General features: G+C 45.0%; 1 protein-coding gene across 2 annotated transcripts in view; it reads right to left on the bottom strand.

The window, feature by feature from the left end:
* Positions 1 to 21,439, bottom strand: part of LOC119454116 (cytochrome P450 3A43-like) — a 64,706-nt gene that overhangs the window by 19,441 nt on the left and 23,826 nt on the right. Inside the window, exons 5-7 of one of the 2 annotated variants that reach the window (XM_049667826.1) lie at positions 6,947 to 7,072; positions 5,367 to 5,604; positions 4,097 to 4,227 (exon numbers count right to left, since the gene is read on the bottom strand). In XM_049667826.1, the coding sequence (XP_049523783.1) occupies positions 4,097 to 4,227; positions 5,367 to 5,604; positions 6,947 to 7,072 (495 nt within the window). The remainder of the gene's footprint in view (positions 1 to 4,096; positions 4,228 to 5,366; positions 5,605 to 6,946; positions 7,073 to 21,439) is intronic. The other variant, XM_049667825.1, reaches the window with a different exon arrangement.

Raw genomic sequence — 21,439 nt, 5'->3', positions numbered from 1 at the left:
TTAAAAAAAAAAGCTAGAACACTGTAGTTTACACAAAAGTTAAATGTGGTTTGCACAGATAGTTGAAAAAGAGGCTATAAAATTCAGTGCTACAAACTGGGAAAAAATAATGCAGTCTTATAAATGCGGCTAACAAGAAATCGAGAAAGAAAATCGTTGCACTATGACACAAAGAGCAGTGCCTTGCTTTTTTGCGACCCTATTTTTTGCTGTCCTCCGAATGTTCTTGAGTACAAGAACATCAGGGAGCAAAAATTCGCAACAGGAGGAGGCGTGTGTCGGTTGCAGCAAAATGGAAGACGTGATACGGCTAGGATCATTTGAATAGAATGCGAGGGCATCCGATTCAGCAAGAAGCGCTGGATTTCAAATTTGATGGGACGCCTAACTGGTCAGTGGTGGATGTGAGCGAGCACGATAGCATTAGTGTACTGATGGGAAAGATGCTGTTAACAGTTGAGGAGGAGATTGTCATGCTCACAGGTAACTTTACAAGATGGTATATTAGATCACAATGTGGTAACGCGCAAGGTCACGCAGGCTAGAGAACAATTTGTGGCCCGCCACGATTCCTTATGAAATGCCTCTAATGATCATTATGATCATCACCATCCCCAACATGAACTCACGGGAGTGAATTGACCACTTTGAAAATTGGCGCATGGCAAGCGGCGGAATACAGTTCCGATACCCCATTATTTATCTCAGCTGCCGGGAAATGTTGCGGTTACCTGATTTCCTGGCGGGCGTCTTGCCAGCGGTTGCGCGGCATGGGCATCTTGTTTTAACAGCGGAGCTGTTTAAGCCGGCCGTAAGTTGTGCCACGAGCCGCAGAACATCGCTGAGCGATGAGTCACCTGCGTTACCTAGCAACCACCTCCCTCGAGGAGCGGCGTGTGCATGAGCTTCGCCTCCTCTCCGTGCCGTGCACACGTTGCCTTCACATGTACGTTAAGGAGAGGTAAGGAGAGCATGCGCGCGGCGCGCGCCATGCTCGGGAGAGAGATAGAGAAAAAAGAAAAATGTGGTTGATCCCCCTTATATAGGAATCGGTATAGAACACGAAAGTGAAACGTGTCTTCACAGAAGTAGTGTAATGTTTATGCACATTGATATATAATGTCTATTGGTGTTTGTGGCTAAAGCGCCCTTAGGCGTTGATGCACCCACGCTGACGCCTGGTGGCACGTCTCCTCCATCACGACTACCAACGTCGATGACCATGAGCAACCGTCCGTGCATATGGAAGCTGCACTACGCTACACACGCTAGCACAACGCGGAGACGAAGCACGTAACTGACACACTAATACAACGCGCAAGACAAAGCACGTAACTGAATCGTCACCGAGTCAAATCAGCGCGTACAGCGCGTCGTAATTGCAGCCTCCGCGATGCAACTTCAGAAACATTTTCAGAGCTAATTGCGGAGGCCACGCTCCGCTGTGCTGAGTACGGTGAACGCCACCTAGGTGGCGTTGGTAGTGCTTCTTGATGCCAGCGTCCCTTCGAATGCTGGCATCGAGGCGTCGTAGTGCTGAGCCCACCGAAGCGTTCACAGTCGGTGCGCGTTAGTGTCATAATGCAGTACTTCTCTTTTCTGCCCGTAGGCGGCGGCACCGCCCCGAGCAAGAGCGCGGGTACACGGAGGAGTGTTAGATATATAAGGCGCGTCTGTGTAGCTCTCTGCAAATGCGTTTGTGGCGCAATGGGTTAAACGCTCGGCGATCTATGGTCGCGGACCGAGAGGTCGTGGGTTCGATTTCCAAATTTTGCATGTTTGTGGAACTTTTTCTTCTGGTTTCTTTCTTTGTATTATGTTCGTGTACATTGTAAGAACGTCATTCCGTATTTCCGTATGACGTATTTCCGTGACGGAAATACGTCAGTGAAGTCTTGGTGGACCCCGGCATAAAACACTTTCGTGTTAAAAGAGAGTGAAGGAGAGAAAGGAGTTGTAGGAGCACCAACGAGGCAACGCGCTGAGCTGCTGCTGACGCCGCCCGCGTTTCCCCGTGTCCCCGCGTTCGCGCCGAACGCGCGCGGTGTCCGTGACTGCAGCAGGCGCCTCTGGCGTCGGCTCGGCAGGTTTCGACCAGCCACGCCCAGGCAAGTGTGGAGGCGCAGCTTGGCCATCACGTCACCGGGGAGATAAAGCTCGGAGCCACCGCGACGGCGGCAGAACTCTCGTTGACTCTGTGGCGAGTACATGTACCCTTGACATGGGACCCGGACACCCGAAGAAGCTGCCGCTTAGGGAGGCTACATGCAAGCGCTGCATGTAGGCTCCCTACCGCCGCTCATCTCGAACCGCGTCGCATGGTCAAGCGAGAATCTGCGCGTCGGCGGCGAGCCGATTCAGAATACCGTGCCTAAAGTAGCACTTAGCAAAACTTAGCCAAGCCTAGTAAAACCTGGAATAAAAGCTAGGTGGATCACCAGCTCCGCTCTTAACTCCAGCCTTGCGCCACTGGTGCGAGCTTCCCACGTTTTTTTATTTATTTTTTTAGCGCGACGTCCAAAAAACGTAAATTGTAATTTACGTAGGATAATGAAGTTAAGAGCTTTCCCAGAAACGTATGACCCGTCACGGCACACAGGTTAACGGACACGTGGATGTCAACAGCATCTTGTGACGCTTTCTCCAACAATAACGCTTTAGAAACGGTTTTTAACGCCATTACCATTATTTGCCTACTTCAGCCATTTCGAATCGATCTATCTATGTATCTATCATTTTACGTCGACTCAGTGGCCCGTGTTTTCTAACAGCCTGAGAGACTAGGTATGTGCTCATTGCCGTAATGCCGTCGAGGTCTTCTCATCGTCGTCATTCTAGCTTCTTCATCTAACTCTCGTCATGCCGTCTCGTCAGGCCTTCTACACCGATACAACGGCATATATTGCCTAATAGTTTGGGCCAGTAGGTATGGGCTCGACGCCGTGATACCGTTGTGTTTGTTGCATCGTCGTCATTCCAGCTTTGTCATTAAACTTTTGTCATGCGGTTGTCGTGACGCCAGCGTCGTCTTACAGTCGTCAAGCATTCGTTGTCATATCTTCGTTGCATGCCATCGTGCTGGTTTCATCGTCGTCACTTCGTCATCCGACTCTCATCATGCCGTCGTCATCATACGCCCTTCGTCATCCCACTGCCATCACGGGGTTTTCTCCATGCAGCCGTCGTCATGCCTTCGTTGTGATACCCGACGTCGTCGCAATGCTACGTGATTGTCAAAATCGTCGTCATTCTAACTTCGTCATCCGACTCTCGTCGTTCCAGATTCAACATCTGACTCTCGTCATGCGCTCGTCGTCATGCCTTCTACACCGACTCAATGGTCTAAGTTGTCTTATAGCTTAGGCAACAAAGTGTGTATTCGGGATACTGTCGTGTTCGTTGAATCGTTATCATTGCGGCTTTGTCATCGGCCTGTCGTCATGCCGTCACGCCACCATCGTCATACAAGCGTCGTCAAACCACCGTCATCATGCTGCCGTTGTAGTATCCTCATCACTTCAGAAAGGTCGTCATACCACCATCGTTCTGTCAACGTCGCTCGTTCTATCGTATTCATGGTGTTGTCATTGAATTGTGATTATGCCGCCTTTGTCATCCCATCGTACAAGCATACACACATACAAGCTAAAACCATACACACAAGCTAAAACTAAATACCTTTAGCTTGTCGGCAAATATATTACCCTTTGCGGAATACCGGCTAAACGCAGAGGTGTATGCAAGGCAACGTTGGTATAGCTATACATCTTCTAGCACAGAGGGTAACAAGAAAACACGTAAAGCAAATACTGCAGTCACCTGCCACAGTCTGCTTAACGGCTGGTGCAATTAAAGCGTCATTAGCAGCCGAATCCTTAACAAGCATTCGTCTTATGATTTCCTTTCAACAAGAATCATCACGCAACACGGAAGAGTTTCAAACACATTGTAGTTGGGCAAAGCGTAAATAGATGCGGCTACCATCTTTGCTTCTGGGTCCACGGATGCGGTAACTCGGTAATGAGCTGACGGTGAGATGCGTACGGACCAGCTAAATCTCTGTATTTGCTGTTAATGCGTAATACGGCGCATTTACCTGCGGGTTTTGGTGACGAAATTTTATGATCTCGGCCGCATACTTGGTCATTTCGACGAGTGGATTGGTGAAGAAAGAGCCCAGCAGCTTCTGGAATATCTTGACAGCCCATGGCCAATGGTAAAGGTTCACTGAAATGATAGGCAGGCAGTGGTTTAGTTAATTAACAACGGCTTAATTTATTGTCCCAGCGCAGGGACATCACTCTAGAAAGAATAAATACGGTAAGAGATCCGAAGTGAAGTAATTAACTATGAAGGTAATTAGTCAACTCTGGTTAATTAGTTGTATATGTGTTTCGATTTCTTGTGCTACTAATGTCCGCCTCTTCGACTAACCCAGCTCAACGATAACACTTAAGCTACCTTCCGCAGGCGATTTTTAAAAATTCCGTAAAACTTAAAAAGGAACACTATATAATATATATATATATATATATAACCCGCGCACTGAACCGAGACGTGGTTGCCTACATTTACACAAAGATGTGAAAATCCAGACGCGGTGACAGTCGCCAACGTAGTTCATGTTGACTTCGATTACAAAAATCAGTTACGTTGGCCCGCGCTTCTCTTTGTTACATTTGTATCTGTTGGCTGCATGTGTTTATTACTACCAAATTCTACAGGCAGAGCACTCTCTAAGTAAGCGATAGCATTCTAAGATTGCGATGACTGTGATGATTGTGGCGTCTCAACAACGGCGCACGCATGCTACCCTCCGCACGGATTTATTTCAGCGACGTTTCTATGCATCGTATATCTTTTGAAATATTATGCACACTGCGATGTGTACGCTTCGATACCGCTGTATGGGTTTCTGTTCGATACTTCCACGGTGGGAAAGCCTGCCTACTATGCTTCAAAGAAAGACGTTACCGATGGGGAGATCAAACCCTGTAACCAATATGAACCCTGGGAACGCTGTCACCATTCGGGCACGATCGCAAGAATGCTTCTCTCGTGCCAAAGTTGCCCTTCAAAATGTGCAGTTTGCCGCATTTTCCCGTTGTTACAGCTAGCACTTTGAGACGCTGCGTTAGACTACAATGCCTTCGGGATCGGCCCACACTCGTTTAGACTGCATAGCCTTCAGGATCGGTTCAAATTTTCCCGCCAGAGGGACACCTACAAATTGCGTGATGTCCCCCTATAATGGTATCGCATGAAATATTTTAGCCGCCCGGCTTCCTTGCTACTGAGGTCTCTTGCTTCTAGAGTGTACATCGAAGCGTGCGGCAAAGCTTTGGTGGGAAGGCCGCTCGACTCACCACCCAAGTTATGCATGAAGCCCGTCATGATCTTAGGGAAGCAGAGCAACGCCGTCTGAAAGAGCGGGTTCTCTGGATGTCGCTGTACTTGTGTGTCCAGGTTGAACGCCGTCTTGCTGATGACGTCAAAGGTGAGCCGCTCGCAGCGAGAGCCGATGTCCACTTCGGCGGTGCTGTCGGCACACTCGCCCAAGATGTTGAGGAACTCGCGCTGCGCGTCCAGCAAGGCAGGCATCACCTGCACCAACAGGAATCACAATCAATGCGGAAGCGTAATACAAGTAGAAACCTGGCTTTAGACAATGTACGGGGGCATGTCCTCGGTGGAGCATCTTGAAAGGAATGGTGAGAGAGACGGCCCGGTGGTGCGGTGTGACGCGTATGTATACGTGACAGCATGAGTTGCTGCGGGTCCCCGTGTGGGAGGAAAGTGTTTATGGCGTGTTGAACTGTGGTTGCCCCGGTCACGTGGTGCCTACCGACGCACTGCAGACTCGTGGACAACAGCAAGAAGAGAGTACGTCATACAGCTCACAGTAATCAATCACAGATGGCCCTAAAAAAAGGACGTGACGTTAGACTGAAGTTGACAGATAATCGTCGAATTATACATAAATATACATAAATATAAATAAATATACGTAAATATACATAAATATATGTAGGATGCCGCCATAGACTTTCTCCTACGCCGTAAATAACGCTCTATTTACTCGAGTGTCTACGTATCATTAGCTTGACATTCACCTAGCCTCTAACCTATCCTGCTCCACCAATAATAAAGAGATAACCGCGAAAGTGACTAAAACTCCAAGATATCTACGCCCCGACTTGCGCAGTTGCCCATGTGAAGTTGGGAAATTGCCGCGCGACTGGCCTGCTCGAGGCAATTTGAGTGTATTGGCGGGCTTCTTTCGCGCTCGAAAAAACACGGTTAAGTAGCACGTATTGAGCAACAGAAAGCTGTATCGGGAGTTTTTCACGTTGCGTTAAAAATTCTCGCATTCACACTTTTAATCTAATTATAATACTTGAGAAGTTGATTGATTTAATAACACTAATTTTGTAATTAGGCGGAATGCAAAAAAAAATAATATGAGTATCCTCAAGCGACGGCACACAACCTCACCTTGGTTCTTTCCAGCTACGTGGTATTTATATATTTGTAAACCTTGGTGAATTGTACTTGAGACACCCCGTATATAAAATGCGCGTATTATATATATATATATATATATATATATATATATATATATATATTATGTCGTTGGGTCAGCCAAACGCCACTGCGAGTCTCGGGAAACCCTTCGAGCCTCCGCGTGCCAGCGGCGCATGCGCCGTCGATAACCGGACAGCACGATGACGCCGACAGCGAGCCTTGAGCGTCCGTGTAATTCACTGTCACCGTGAACACGAAGCGTTAAGCTAAGCTTCATCTTAACAGCCGTCCCGCTGCCAGTTCCCACGTGCCATGATAGCGCTGAAACCCTGCGATCACCGGACGGATGGGTGCCAGCAGTCCAGTTTTAACAGCGGCCTCTATCAAATTATAGCAAAATAAAAAACATATTAAAACTAACCACTTTCAGTTTCGCTGGCGTGAAGAACTTCTGCATGCAATTTCTCGTCTCCTTCCATTCCCGGCCCCCGACGAGCACCAGGTTGCCCTTCAGCGTGGGCTCCAGCTCGTGAATGCGCAGCAGGGGCTGGAGTATATAAGGAGGAAGGAGGTGTGGAGAAGGCATGCAATTGATGTACTCAGTGAATGGTGTATGAAAATGTGCACAGTCACCAAAGTATACTTACATGATTTGAATGCGAAGCACTGTGGCTTCTCTGAGTTATCACATTAATATAACCTCCAGATTAATCCAGCTCGCTGCAATTTGTACCTACCTTAATCAACTCTAGTCCACCTCATACCACTTTTATCAACCTTAATGCACTATAATTGACATTCATTCATTTTACTTCACTGTTGGATCTTGCAGTGCGAGCCGCAGCTGCTGCAGCGCCGGCAACGTGATGTCATTACTACTTGGTCACCATGGGTTTTAGTACCATCGAATGATAACGCCTGACGCCGAACGGACGTCGGACGGGCGCCGAATTTTTCACTTCATGGGGCATGTACAGTCGAACCCGGATATATCGGACCCAAATATAAAGAATTATTGTACAAAAACAACACAAGCAAAATCCACCTGAAATGTTTCGTATAAAATTTGTGCTTTGTATATTGAATTACCAATACATCGAACTTATATCCATATCTCCGGGTTCGACTGCACGGCTTTCGCCTGAAAGATTACGTCTTGTACTGCGTGATTTACTGCCATACTGCAGACGGCCGGACGACAAAGCAAGCATCGCACAATATATAGTACAGGCGACTTCATCACCATAAAGGGGCGACCAGCCCCGCACGATCCGCCTGAAAAGCATACATGCAAGATGTGGACAAGGACGACTGGCCGTGACGGCGTGCACTGAACCGTCAGTTTTGCACACGCTCCGCTGTTCGCGTATCAGTTATCACACGATAGTACAAGCACGAGGCGATAAGTCTGTACAAGAGCTAAGTCTTGAAGAGAAAACGGTAATCATATTTGCAGAGATCATCTTACCCCTCGGGCGCTGAAGTTGTTGAATTCTCTGGCGAATACTTCACTTATCATGACCGGGTCCTTCACAACCACAAAGGGGACGTCGCCCAAATAGAAGCTGCAAAAATATTGAGTGAAAGACGGACCATAAAGGCGGGGTCAACGCCAACAGCGGGGTGGCAGAGAGAAGAGCGCTTGTTGCTTTGAAATCTTTCTTTAAAAATATGAACTTAGGATTACCTTCAGTTTTGCTGTCCTCTAATACAATATCCACAGTATGATGATATGCATGTGTCCTAAATGCAACCACGTTATGCATGCGTTAGTATACTTAACAACGTATAACAAGCTTAAACTTCGTGAAATGTTGTTTGCCTTGGTTTCTGTGCAGCAAGTAGCTCGCCCAAGCAACATATCTATGGAAAGCGGGACTCCTGGTCGGGGGGCTGCTTGTATCCGTCTTATACACCGGTGGGTGCCCACCGGTAGGGATCGAATCACGCACCTATCGCGGCCGGACCAAGCGTCCAACCCACGGGCTAATGCCTTACTTACGATGCTAGTTACAGTCACATGACGTGTTACACATATAAACAACTATAGAAACTAGATTGTTATTAATGGGCGTTGAATGACATCCAACACAGCAATTCGGCCTTTGTTTTGCATAAAAGAATTTTATTGTTTTGTAATACTGCATGTATATTTTTGCGCATGTTTTGTATATATTTATTATATTTTGTATTTTCGCCGTTTTTTAAGGTATACGTTAGTGTTTTCAACTATGTTTTTGGTTATGTGCTATATTTGGTCTTTTTTATTTAATGTATTTAAGGAGAGGTTGGTGCCTATATGTGGCACCGGCTACTCCTCTTCTCCTACATGATAGTTGTCCTCGGAATGTTGTCAAAAATCACAAAACTGGACTAATAACCACATGTACGAGCATTCACGTACTAAGTCTTAACTGAAATATAAATAAATGTTCGCGCAACAGAAGAGTTCACATAACATAAATACTAACAAAACGGGAGTGTTCACACACATCACATGAGTTCACAAATAATAAATGTTCTCAAAACCAAGGTCTTCTTTCTCTTCAGTTTTCTTTCTTACCCCCTGCCCTGTATAGATTGAACTCACATGTACCTTGAAGTAATAAAAATTTGTGAATTAACTATTTTCATGTAGTGTGTTACCTACGTGTACTTGAATCCATCCTGTCGCCCGCAAAACTTTGAGCTTCTGTATGTGTTGTCAAATAATTTCAAGGACTTGCATTTCTTTGTGCAATTGTCAGGTTAATATTCTGTGGTATTTTTTTTCCCACTAGCTGATTCCAACTTGCACCTGCGAATTTAGTGATTTCATCACCCCGTCTAATTTTCTGCCGTCCTCGACGACGCTTCCCTTCCATTGAAATGCATTCTGGAAACATGAAGGCGCATAAACAATACTTCATTTGACGTTAACCTGCCACTTCGAGGTGTCGTAATACATGAAGTAGTTATTCCGGAGAAAGCGTCACACATCAAAAAGATACTGAACTGCGTGCGATACGCGCGTAGTAAGACATCTACGAGCGCACTACTTGCATGGCTACGGCAGCTTTGCCTCCAGGCTAACCATTTATTGACGAGTGTTGTCCGCAGGCAACACACCAGAAAAAAAAATTATGGCCGAGTTTCAGTGTTGAGTACGAAGTTTCCGGCTAAATGTCTTCGGCCAATCATTCAGTAATGATAGGCAGAAAGCGTCATTTCTTGGTTTAGAGCAGGAGCCCGGACGAGGGAGAAGTTTGGCACGCGACTCACTGCCTTTTGAAAGCGAGGTCAGAGGAGGCGGGTCAATGCAAGATGTCTAATTGTGGTAGTGTCACATATGTGATGTAAAGCAAATTAAACGTATAGCTATGGTTCACATATGAGCGCTGTCTGTACAAATTAAAAAAGAAGCCTTAGGTGGCTCGCAGTGCAGCCCACTTTCCAGTTACCTTCGTGGGGTTTTCCCCCTATTCCTGAAAAATTCCCGCAAAGTATTTTTTGTTGATTACGCTTATTCTTGATGTCTTTTGCAGATTCAGATAGAAAATAAAAATTTTTTCTGCGTTTTTATATGTCGTCTCATTAAAGGACTAAGTATGAGACAGGAGCACAGCGGTGCAGCATCTGCCTCATCTGCGGCAGTGATTGGGTTTGAATCCCGTGTATCCTCCAGTCCACATCTTTTCTTTTTTAATCGGTGGAGATGTCTCTTAGTAGCACAGAAAATTGGGCTCGTTAGTATTTAGTTAACCGGATGAATCTAGCGCGATAGACGTGACACATTATGAAGGAAACAGGGCGCTGTCTCTACGTGCACCTGTGCGAACACAGCTACCCACTGCACTGCCCCCCCCCCCCTCACCCCCTAGCTCTCCTCAAGTACAGCATTGCACCACGTGTCGTTGTCAGCCACTTTCCGTTGCCTACTAGCCTCACTTTGCTGTGCAGCTATCTAACCGCTATCCTAAGACGATTTAAAAAAGAAAACTTAAAAGGGTCGGCTGTTAGCTTTGAGCTAGGTTTCTTTGGCACAGTATAGCCCACATACTTCACCCGTTAGACCACGGTTACGGGCATCGCGCACGACGAAGCGAAGGAGGAAAGCCATGAATAAACACCACTTGCCAATTTTTCATTATTTGGGTCATATAACCATGAACGCACGTCTAGAAATGTCATGAGACAGTAACCGACTTCAATCGTGCAAGCCAGCACGGAACGCGTGTAAGTCAAAATTCGGTATGACTACGCCGAAATAAAATAACACTCTTAATTATTCCCCCTTGTTTTTCTGTTATCTACCTGCTTAAGCACGCATTCATTGCGTGCTTAAGTGTTTGATTTCTTTCAATAAACCTTAGTTGTGAATGCAGCACTTCGTCTGAATATTTAATTCAAGCTGTGGCACGTCTGTCGCGCTATAGTAGATCATACTAGGTAGAGGGGTCCCCAGGCCTAGTGCTCGCTTCTTGTGGAAATTCGCACCTCGAAAGTGGGCCCTATAAATATTTCTAGGCATCGCCTCTGGGTTCCCATTACCCATGGAGACGCTTCCTTGTAGAGCATCCGCCGCAGCTGTAGAAAGCAGACTAGAGCTGCCGCCGGTACCAGCTCGTAAAATAAAGTACACTCGCGCTCCCGGCCAAGTGCTCAACCAATACGGGACCTGAATGCTTGGGAAGGGGTGTATGTCCCAAACACGAAGGTGCCCTCTCAACGCCCAATAAAGCGGGAGTAGCTATACAGCCCACTGCCAATCGGTCATTTCTACAATTAGAGCGTTGTGGCGCAGTGCATAAGAGAACCTGTCCAGTTGAAATGACAATTTTCGAATTAGCAATATAGTCGGAGGCTTCAGTTTGCTTAGCTGGCTTAGACTGACTCTTTGTGTAACTGATAATAGCCCTTAGTAGATAATCCAACAGCTTCTTGTCCACCTGACTGCCTGTCCGAATGACTGCTGCGTGCCAGCCTCTTGCAGCTCTTCGGCTTTCTTCGGCTCTCATGGCCCACTTGACAGAAATGTGTTTTCTAATACATTGAGTCAAGTTCAGTCACGTTTAGAGCAATAGATAGTCATTGCCTCCTTTGAGGAACTATTCTTGAACCGGGCTTTTATAAAGATATTGCAAGGATGTCCGTATACACTCAGTGGAAATTAAAAAAATGTGGTTGATCCCTCTTATATAGGAATCGGTATAGAACACGAAAGTGAAGCGTGTCTTCACAGAAGTAGTGTAATGTTTATTGCACATTGATATATAATGTCTATTGGTGTTTTGTGGCTAAAGCGCCCTTAGGCGTTGATGCACCCACGCTGACGCCTGGTGGCACGTCTCCTCCATCACGACTACCAACGTCGATGACCATGAGCAACCGTCGTGCATATGGAAGCTGCACTACGCTGCACACGCTAGCACAACGCGAAAGACGAAGCACGTAACTGACACACTAATACAACGCGCCAGACAAAGCACGTAACTGAATCGTCACCGAGTCAAATCAGCGCGTACAGCGCGTCGTAATTGCAGCCTCCGCGATCAACTTCAGAAACATTTTCAGAGCTAATTGCGGAGGCCACGCTCCGCTGTGCTGAGTACGGTGAACGCCACCTAGGTGGCGTTGGTAGTGCTTCTTGATGCCAGCGTCCCTTCGAATGCTGGCATCGAGGCGTCGTAGTGATGAGACCACCGAAGCGTTCACTGTCGGTGCGCGTTAGTAGACAGTTTTAGCAGAGCGTTCACGGTCCGATCCGCTCAGACCGTCGTGTCCGAACGATTCGCGCAGAGCCGCTCAGCGGAACGCTAGCGGGAGCGCTAATGCGCGTGCGCACAACGCTCATATCGGCAGCGGAACGAAGAACGCTGCCCACGGTCCGCTACGAAGCCATTTGAGCGGAGCGTTAGGGTGCGTCTACTGGTTGCTTTGCCGTTTTACAGCCGCGCTGAGCGCGCGTGGCCGGCGTCTCTGGCAGACGCACTTGTCAAACAAGCCAAATCAACGCAGTTCATGCAACCAGTGGTGTGCGTGAAACGTTAGCGGAGCGGAGCGTAAGCAACGCTCTGCTAAAACTGTCTAGTGTCATAATGCAGTACTTCTCTTTTCTGCTCGTAGGCGGCGGCACCGCCCCGAGCAAGAGCGCGGGTACACGGAGGAGTGTTAGATATATAAGGCGCGTCTGTGTAGCTCTCTGCAAATGCGTTTGTGGCGCAATGGGTTAAACGCTCGGCGATCTATCGTCGCGGACCGAGAGGTCGTGGGTTCGATTTCCAAATTTTGCATGTTTGTGGAACTTTTTCTTCTGGTTTCTTTCTTTGTATTATGTTCTATGACGTATTTCCGTGACGGAAATACGTCAGTGAAGTCTTGGTGGACCCCGGAATAAAACACTTTCGTGTTAAAAAAAAATATTTTACACGCGTGACGCGGGCCATAGCACGCCATGAGTACCTATATTTTAAAACGGCTTAATCTGACACAGCGAAAGTGAAGTGCTGCTTGACCCGTCTTCGCGCCTTTCTTTTTATTTTTCAAATGTGTTCTCGTTTTTTTTTGTTTGTATTTCCGTGTCGTTTGGTATATTTTGTGTACTCCATGTATGCAAGTTTGCCTATCGGGCAATAAGTTCACACGATTGTTAGCACATTGCCCTGTCGCTTGTCGTTCTCTCTTACATATTTACACGATTCACTTGCACGAAGTCGTCCACTAATATGACGCGTTTTTTTTTTAATGTTTTTTTCTCCTGCGCTGAGCGGCGCATTGTCGTAATCATCGCCAGAAAAGAAAGTACAGAGAATCCACTCAGCCCTATAGGGGACTTCTTGTATTTAGCACCAAGTTGCTGTATACTTCTTTCCGAGCTTTACCGGCAGCTCGCCTAAGGCTATATACGTAGTCTGGGGACAAACGGCCCTCCTTTCTAATTTCTTGCGCTTGTTTCCTCGTCTCGGCCACGCCTCGTTAAAACGCCGCACGCAAAGCCTCTTTATGCTTTTGCCGGAGTCTTTATTAGATTTACGGGACTGACCCCGCTTTCCTGTCGTGGGAGTCTTGTGCGTTATCCCGAGAAACTAATGCTGCTGGCCTCCAAAGACGGGATCGCGTCCTAACAAGATAAGCGGGGGCTCTTGTCCTTGCATAAAAAGACGCCTGCAGCTGCTTGCTTCTTTTCTTTTTCCAGCCAGTCGCTTACTTTAGGGCACTTTTCATGTTTCTTGCTATTCTCGGAGAAGGCAGCCACGGGGTCATTACTGGACCTGTCAGCTGGACGTAATGATTTTCGAAGCATTAGGATAGAGAGAGAGAAAGAAAGACGTGCATGTCTTACTATGGAGGCTGCGCGAAAAGCTTCAAGCCATAAACCTAGGAAGCGGCTTAATGGATTTACTAGGAATTTAGACGTAATTAGGAATGGTCGGGAAACTGCTAGAGCGTTTGCAGCGAGCAAAATGAAATGAGTAAAATTGTGCCGTCAAATATAGACTAATGAGAGTTTAGAAGGTCAAAGAACTTGTTCCATTATTCTGCGTGAAACCGAGCATACGATGATTCATCGTCGCCGGCACGCAGTAGCAGCATGCTGTAGTCTAGGTCCGAGATTCCCTGCAAGCCTCGATCGGCAATGTCACATTCCTTACGAGTCAACGTGGTAGTCTGCGTGTCGTTTAGCGAATGAATTCGCTCGAGATCTGCTTGGAAGTAGGGCCAAATTCACCGAACTTTGCGTTCACGTGGCGGACTTGCGATTGCCTGGGCCTCATGGCTGTTGATACGATCCTGATTTCAATTGGCCGTTGCGTGTCCTGACGAACTCCCTTTCGGGCACGAAGGGCTCTTTAAATATGGACACTTTTGGGCAAAATGATTACTCCGTTTTAGACAGATATATGTCCTGAATGATACACCGTATATCTCTCTCGGCTGCGCAGTAAACAACGAATTAAATGCTTTGTTTACAACGCAGTTACCGGCTCCAGTCAAGCCCTTTGTTAAGAATGCCCGAGTAGAAAAGTCGGTTAGAAAAGTAGAAAAGACTCACAGATAAAGAACGTGCTCCTCCTAGCTTTCCATGCTCACCATCAAGCAGATAAAGATATATGCTGAAGAAAATAGAATAAGTAGCCGCACAATGCATCATACTCATCTTACTTTGAGTGTTTGCGGTCTGTACACAGACTGTGAACACCAAAACTGACAGTTTTCTACCGTTGTAAGGATTGCTACTAACTGTACTATGAGTGTTTTTTTTCTCTATAAAGAGGTGTTTCTTCGGAGTTCTTTATAAAAGCAAGGGCTCTACACGTACTCACTTGAAGATCTGGAGGATCACAAGAGTGTTTTAGAACAAGTGAAAGTTGAGTAAATTTGCAGAGATTCATCTTACTTGAAAGGCAGGCGTGCAAACACGAACACTATGTTACTATTCGAAACTTTAATGTTTAGTTGTATTTCTAGTGTTATCACGTTACGAGCCAGACACTAGCAGGAAAGGCTGTTGGCCCAAATATTTTTGTGCATATGGTATTTTTGACATTGTACAATAAGGCTTTGATTGTTTATTGATTCAGAGATTGCTTAATTGATTTATTGAATTAATGTCCGGTTCGTTCCTTCTTGCATCCATGTTTAGACGTGTGCCATTGAGCAACAATTGTCATTATTGTTATCATTAATTTTACCACTAATTTTATCATTGTTGTCGTTGTCATCGTTCTTGTGGTTGTTGTTGCAGTTTGTTTTCAAAACAAATTGAAACTTGACACGAAAAAGAAAGCGAAGGGCAGGCTGGCAAATGACAATCTTCCACAAAGAATGCACGCCCTCTGCCAAGCACGGAAGCAAAGCACGGTCATCACTTTATGCAGGCAGGAAATATTGCACTGTTATGATTCTGCATCTTTGCACGCGTATGTGCCAATAGCTAGACGGCTCTCGGTTAGCGGAAAGCGGGAGACCGCAATCGCGCTACACGACAATGTCTCTCAACACTTGAGATTCGGTTTTGCTCGAGCGTGTTTATACATACGGGTATATTGGTTGCAGCACACGTTTCTAGAGCAGGACAGGCGATATGCCACCCCTTATAACGTTGCTCCACATATAAGACAAGCGCGTTTTTATGTGTTGCAGCGTAGGAAGTGCGCACAATTTACGCCTCGAAGACGAAACTTTGAAAGCTTTTCTGTGTCGACATATGGTTCGCAGGTGCGTTGCCTGAATACGAAATGGTTTGCTTGGTGGCTCCTGGTGATAAAGCTTAGCGTTTTTTCCCAGGAACTTGTTCGAGTAGTTTACGAAACCAAAGAGACAGAGATAGAAGAAATACAAAATATATTCTTGCTTGTTCGTAGGGACGCAGTATTTACGCATCTTTGTGAATTCACAAATGCAGCCGTTTTGCTTACACTGTCTCCACGCTGAGCGCCGATGTAGGGGTGGTGACGGCCCTGAAGCCCTGACCAGTGAGCCCCATCCGGGAAAAGACTGGCCTGCTTCGTATTCTCTACTAACTACGTTACTGTGACTACCACACGAAGGCCGCAATGCGCATAAAAAAAGTTACTCACTTTTTTTCAGAACCGCGTCTTTTCAAGATTTTTGCTGTTTGCGCAGCCCTAATTTGCCTAAGAGAAAATGTTGAACGCATGCGCTTAGTGTGTTCAGCATGGCGTTAGGACAGCACGCATACGTATAACATATGATACCGAGAACGCGTATAGACATACATCATTGTTCATATTTCACTTGTGCGAACTGCAGATGCTAGTTCATGACCTGTGCATAAGCTTATTAAATATGCAGTGACCTAGCCGTGGAAGACACAGGTGAAGGGCACTAGTCAAACAAGTTTTGCAGGTGAGCTCCTTACACGGTATAGTCACCCACAGTGGTAGCTTAGAGGTTATGCGATGGCGTTGCTAAGCTCGACGTCCCAGGTTCAATACCTGATGGGCTGGTTGGCTAATTGCAGGTTCGAGCAATGATGGCCAGTCGGTCATGAATAATTTAGTTATGCAGCTCATGTCAAAAAAAAAAAAACGTCCACACACAATATGGTAAGGAAACATTTGGGTGCTCAGATTTAGCTGCGCCTTGAAGCATATTTCGTAGCCGAATAGTTTATTTAGGGTGTTGAACTGAGTGAATAGATAATTTAAAGAAAAATCGTCTGATCAATCAGTAGGTGAACCAGTCAATCAACAGAACTCAATACATATCAATAAGGCATGTGCAGACAACGCTAGCCTACTTCGGGCTCGGAGTTAATCACTCACTTGTACGGGATACGCCAATACACTGCAAACTTTCTAATACCTCTTTCGCGAAGCCGCAGGAAGTGAACGCAGTAGCCGGAAAAACGTATTAGGCGCACACGCGGAACATGCCGCTAGCTTCAAATTGATCGCGATTTGCCGCCGAAGCGCTGCACAAAGAAACGGCCACAAAAATACAACAAAGCCGGAAGCAACCTGCTGAATGTGTGAATTTCTCAGTGTGCAATTTAGAGGTATGGATCATTCCTAATATTGGGGTTCACTGGCAAATTATTGGAAGCGAATATGACTAACGTGTTTATTTTATTTCTACTTATTTAGCATTGGTTCGGACACAGTGAAGGTATTGGATGGCAACGTTAAAGGCAGAACATTGTCTGCCTGACTAAGGCTTTGTCACCGTACATTGCTCAACAGTCAGGTAGCATAGCTTAAAATATATTATACATACATATCAACAGCATGGATTACACCTACATAGCATGCATTATATATAAACATACGTGCACTAAATATCTGCATCATTGTACATTCTTCTAAGCAGAACAGTTAAGGTCCAACAGGGTAATATGCGTAGGAAAAAAAAAATATATATATATATATATATATATATATATATATATATATATATATATACAAGCACAATATGACAGTCACTTAAAATAATTATACATAATCACGCAAGAAACTACTGCCCGTCTCAATAAGAAAGGAAAGCAAACATTTTTACAAAGAACTTTTAAAGCAGTTCATGATCCGAGTTTGCGCAATAGTGATTGTGTTAGGATGTGCATTATGAAAATGAGACTAAGTATGCTAGTTGTTTTTACCGTAGTGGGTCCTGCAAAATGGAACTCTAAAATGGTCTTGCCTGAAATTGTATTGGGTGTTACTTGAGAGGTAGTTTTGGTAAAAAATGAGCGCATTTTTCTGGAGTTAAGCTTGTAAGTATTTAGGGAGCTTAAATTCGCATAGTTCATTAATTTTTAAAAGACCATGTTTCAAAAAAAAGGTACCGTGTGATCGTGGCGTTTAAGGTTTTAAATACAGCGAACTGCTTGTTTTTGGAGAGAAATCAGTCGATCCAAATTTGATTGGCATTTAATCCCCTATACCAACAGGCAATAACTAAGATGGGAATGAATTAACGCATAATACAGACAGCATTTAAAGCAAATAGGAACAAGGTATCTAATCCAAAACAATATGTCTATTCACTTACATATACTCGAATGAATCTTCGTTACATAGGGTGTAAAACTCAGGTTTTCATAAAAAAGTACACCTTAACATTTAAAAGCTGAAGTCCGCTCGATAACAGAACTATTGAACTGGACAGAAATAGCACAGTATTCAGGCTTACTTCTAGGCTTAAAAACCACATATTTAGTTTTATTGACTACTAACGAAAATAAAAGTTGATCTAACCTATCATTTTACTAGCGGCCCCAACCACGGGACCTCAAATGTTGTTTTATTCATTAAAGTTTCTCTCTTTCTCTATTATTGGCTGCAGTTTCGAGCACACGTAGGCTGTTACATGAGAAAAACAAACTTGTATCGTCAGCATACCAGACTGTACCTGGTGTAAGCTGTATGTTTACAATAACATTTACGTATAGAATAAAGAACAGTGGACCTAAAATTCAGCCTTGAGGGATACAGAGTACTATTCCTTTCTTTTGTGCACAAAACCAATTATAGCATGTGTATTGTAGTCTGGTAGAGACGTAACTTTGAATCAATTTTCAGGCCACCCCAAGAATTCCATAATGTGACAGTTTATTAAATAGGCTGTTAGGTTCAATGGAGTCGAAAGCTTTTCTAATATCCAGGAAAATTCCGACCGTTTATAATTTGGTCTCAAAGTTACTTACGATTATTTCATTTGATCTTAACAAGTGCCATTTCAGTACATATGTGTTCGCGGAAGCCAAACTCTTGGTCCACAAGGGCTTGCTTTTTATCTAAGAATTTAGTTAGTCTTCACTTTAGGGGTCGTTCCAGCGAGGCGAAGTGAGCAGCCATGTTCCTATAAAGATCTAGTTTTTCTATTTATCAATTTACGATTTCTTTGCTTTTCACTTGTTCAACAGCCGCATCTACTGGAAAGTGCCTAAACTTTTGCGAGATTCATCTAAAATACCACATTGGAAGCGACTTAAAGAATTTTGTTTACCTTTTAAATATGTTTATTTAAAATCACTGTCTAGAGTTGAAACTGTACTCACCCGAAAACATCACCGTATTCTTTCAGCCACCGTCCAAGGCTTTCAATCTGATTCTGAAATGACAGAAGAGTTTGAGAGTAGGTTCTTGTTTTCATGGTAATGTGCAGAATGTGCTTATATAGAAGATTTGTTTTGCGCAATGCTTTTGCTAATTTCACTCAGTTGCTCAATTTTCTCAAGTTCCATGCAACTCAGATACGCATTATACTCAGTTGTCTCCTATTTAAAGCGTGCTAAAGAAGAACGTCCTTTTAACCTGCATCAGTAAATTACTCCTTCTACAATAGTAAACAATAAACTATCACCATAAGAGGCTTCGCAAGTGAGACTAGCCGCAAACATAAACGAAAAACAAACAACCTCGCGGTTTATTGTGCCATCTATTGCCTTTGTCAAGCAAGGAATTACGCTATCTTGGTCACAACATGTAGGCGATGGCTATAAACAAAATTGTAGCATCGCTGCACCAAACCTTCGCTTAGCAGGGATTGCATTACACATTCATTGCATAAACATGGGCGTTGACCTGCACACTTTTTGTTTCGTAGTATATTGCTCTAGCCCACTCGGCCCTTTTTTATACCGTTTTAGTTTTATGCATGTCTGGCATTCACTGTTCTCTTCTAAAAAAAAATGATTCGCAATAGGCGCATCAGTCCGTTAGTTGCTTCGACACCTCGATAGTAAAAACGTAAAAGAAGGGAAACAATTAAGTGTTTTACCACGGCGTATAAAAAGAAAAAAAAAAGAAAGCCTAGCGAACAGGAAACAAGGTTTCCGAGAGATTGATGCTGCCTGAAGCAGAATGCTGAGTGCATGCTGCACGCTTTTACATAATTTTTTTCGTCATAATGCCTTCCCGCCGATCCTACAATTGAAAAAGTAAAGAAGTTGGTCTCTGGTGAGCGCAGCTGCTTTCAGAAACGTGGTAATGGCGCAGACGTGTGTGAACAAGGCGAGTATTTTAATCGCCGGAATGTCAGGGTCAGAGTACTGATTCTTCACTCATGGTTTCAAAAATGGGGTTCGGGAGGCCGCCATCTAGTACCATGTTATCTATTGCGTAGCTCATGACGTTCCTACAGACCTCCGTGAAACATTGTGCGCGGGCCACAGTCTCACTTACCGGATTCCAGAACTCATCTGCGCTGCCATTGATGAGACTGCGAAGCGGTGGTCCTGGAATCCCAGTTCCGTCGAAGGCGTCGAACATTTCTTACGCTCACTGCGAAAGGTGAGAGTACAGTTGCTGCGTGGACAAATTTATGAACAAGGCAAACAATGCTATGATGCATTAAAAAGCATAATAGGCGCACTTCGCAAAGCCGGTATTTTTCCAACTACCTGAGTTTACGAACGCACGCACGCACGCCCGCACGCAAAGGATAAAACTAAAATAAAATTTTGGGTTTTACACAGAAAACACCGACTGGAATACAAAGCACGCCGTATTGCGGAATTCCGGATCAATTTTGACCACCTTGATTCTTTACGAGCACCCCTTGTGCAGGGTACATAAGCGTCCTTACACGTGACCAGGACTGTTATTCCCGAAAGTACGAGTCTGTCGGATAAATGGAATCGCATTTTTCTTTTACCGATGAGTGCTTTTTTTACTTGGTTTATCGGATAATCGGAAAACGTTTGAACCGCAGTTAACATTACAAACTGAAAATATCATAAGTGGCCCTATACCAATCATTATAATGAGTTTTCTTATTTTTCAAGTAAACTCCTCTCTCTTTTAAACCGAATTTTACACGGATTATACGCTCCAAGCTGGTGCAGTGGGCATGATTTAAAAGATGCTAATAAGATGTGCGCATTCCTAGAAAGCCGAAACTTCAGACGCCCGATATGCCGGCGCCCCTTTTCGTTTGGCGTCCACTGCAGGACCAGGGTAGTTTGATAACGTCAGTGGTCACCCACTCACAATAACAAAATGGCAAATAACATATGAGATTTATTACCACATAGTAGAAATTCGCCGTATACGTTACCAAATAGGTATTTTTTATATATGAACAAAATCCTAGTTGATCTGGCGTTTCTTCGAGACATTCAATCTTTTTTTTTTTGAACCACAATGCCCGTTAAGTAATGCAGCACCCTGTGGTCATCCCCTACCCCGGTGCTACTTAAGCTTGTTGTGGCACAGTGCCTGCCTATCATCGAGGTGGTGGCGCTCCCCCCGCGTTCTTCTGAAGTGGTTCGCCTTGTGCTACGCTTCAAACTTCTTTGACTGCGTGCCCCCTCAGGGATTGGCCTATGGCCACAGTTCAAGCTTCAAAGCTCCATTGAACTGTTTAACCCAATACATCGGGTCGAAGAAAGCTACCCGTGGCATCCAGTACCAGCATGCAGACTTATGCCGGGACGAGAAGGAACGTGACACCGTTACCTCAGCACCCGCCC

Source organism: Dermacentor silvarum, chromosome 5 (genome assembly GCF_013339745.2).
Source record: "Dermacentor silvarum isolate Dsil-2018 chromosome 5, BIME_Dsil_1.4, whole genome shotgun sequence".
Lineage (NCBI taxonomy): Eukaryota > Metazoa > Arthropoda > Arachnida > Ixodida > Ixodidae > Dermacentor > Dermacentor silvarum.
This window is presented reverse-complemented; position numbering and strand designations above follow the sequence as displayed.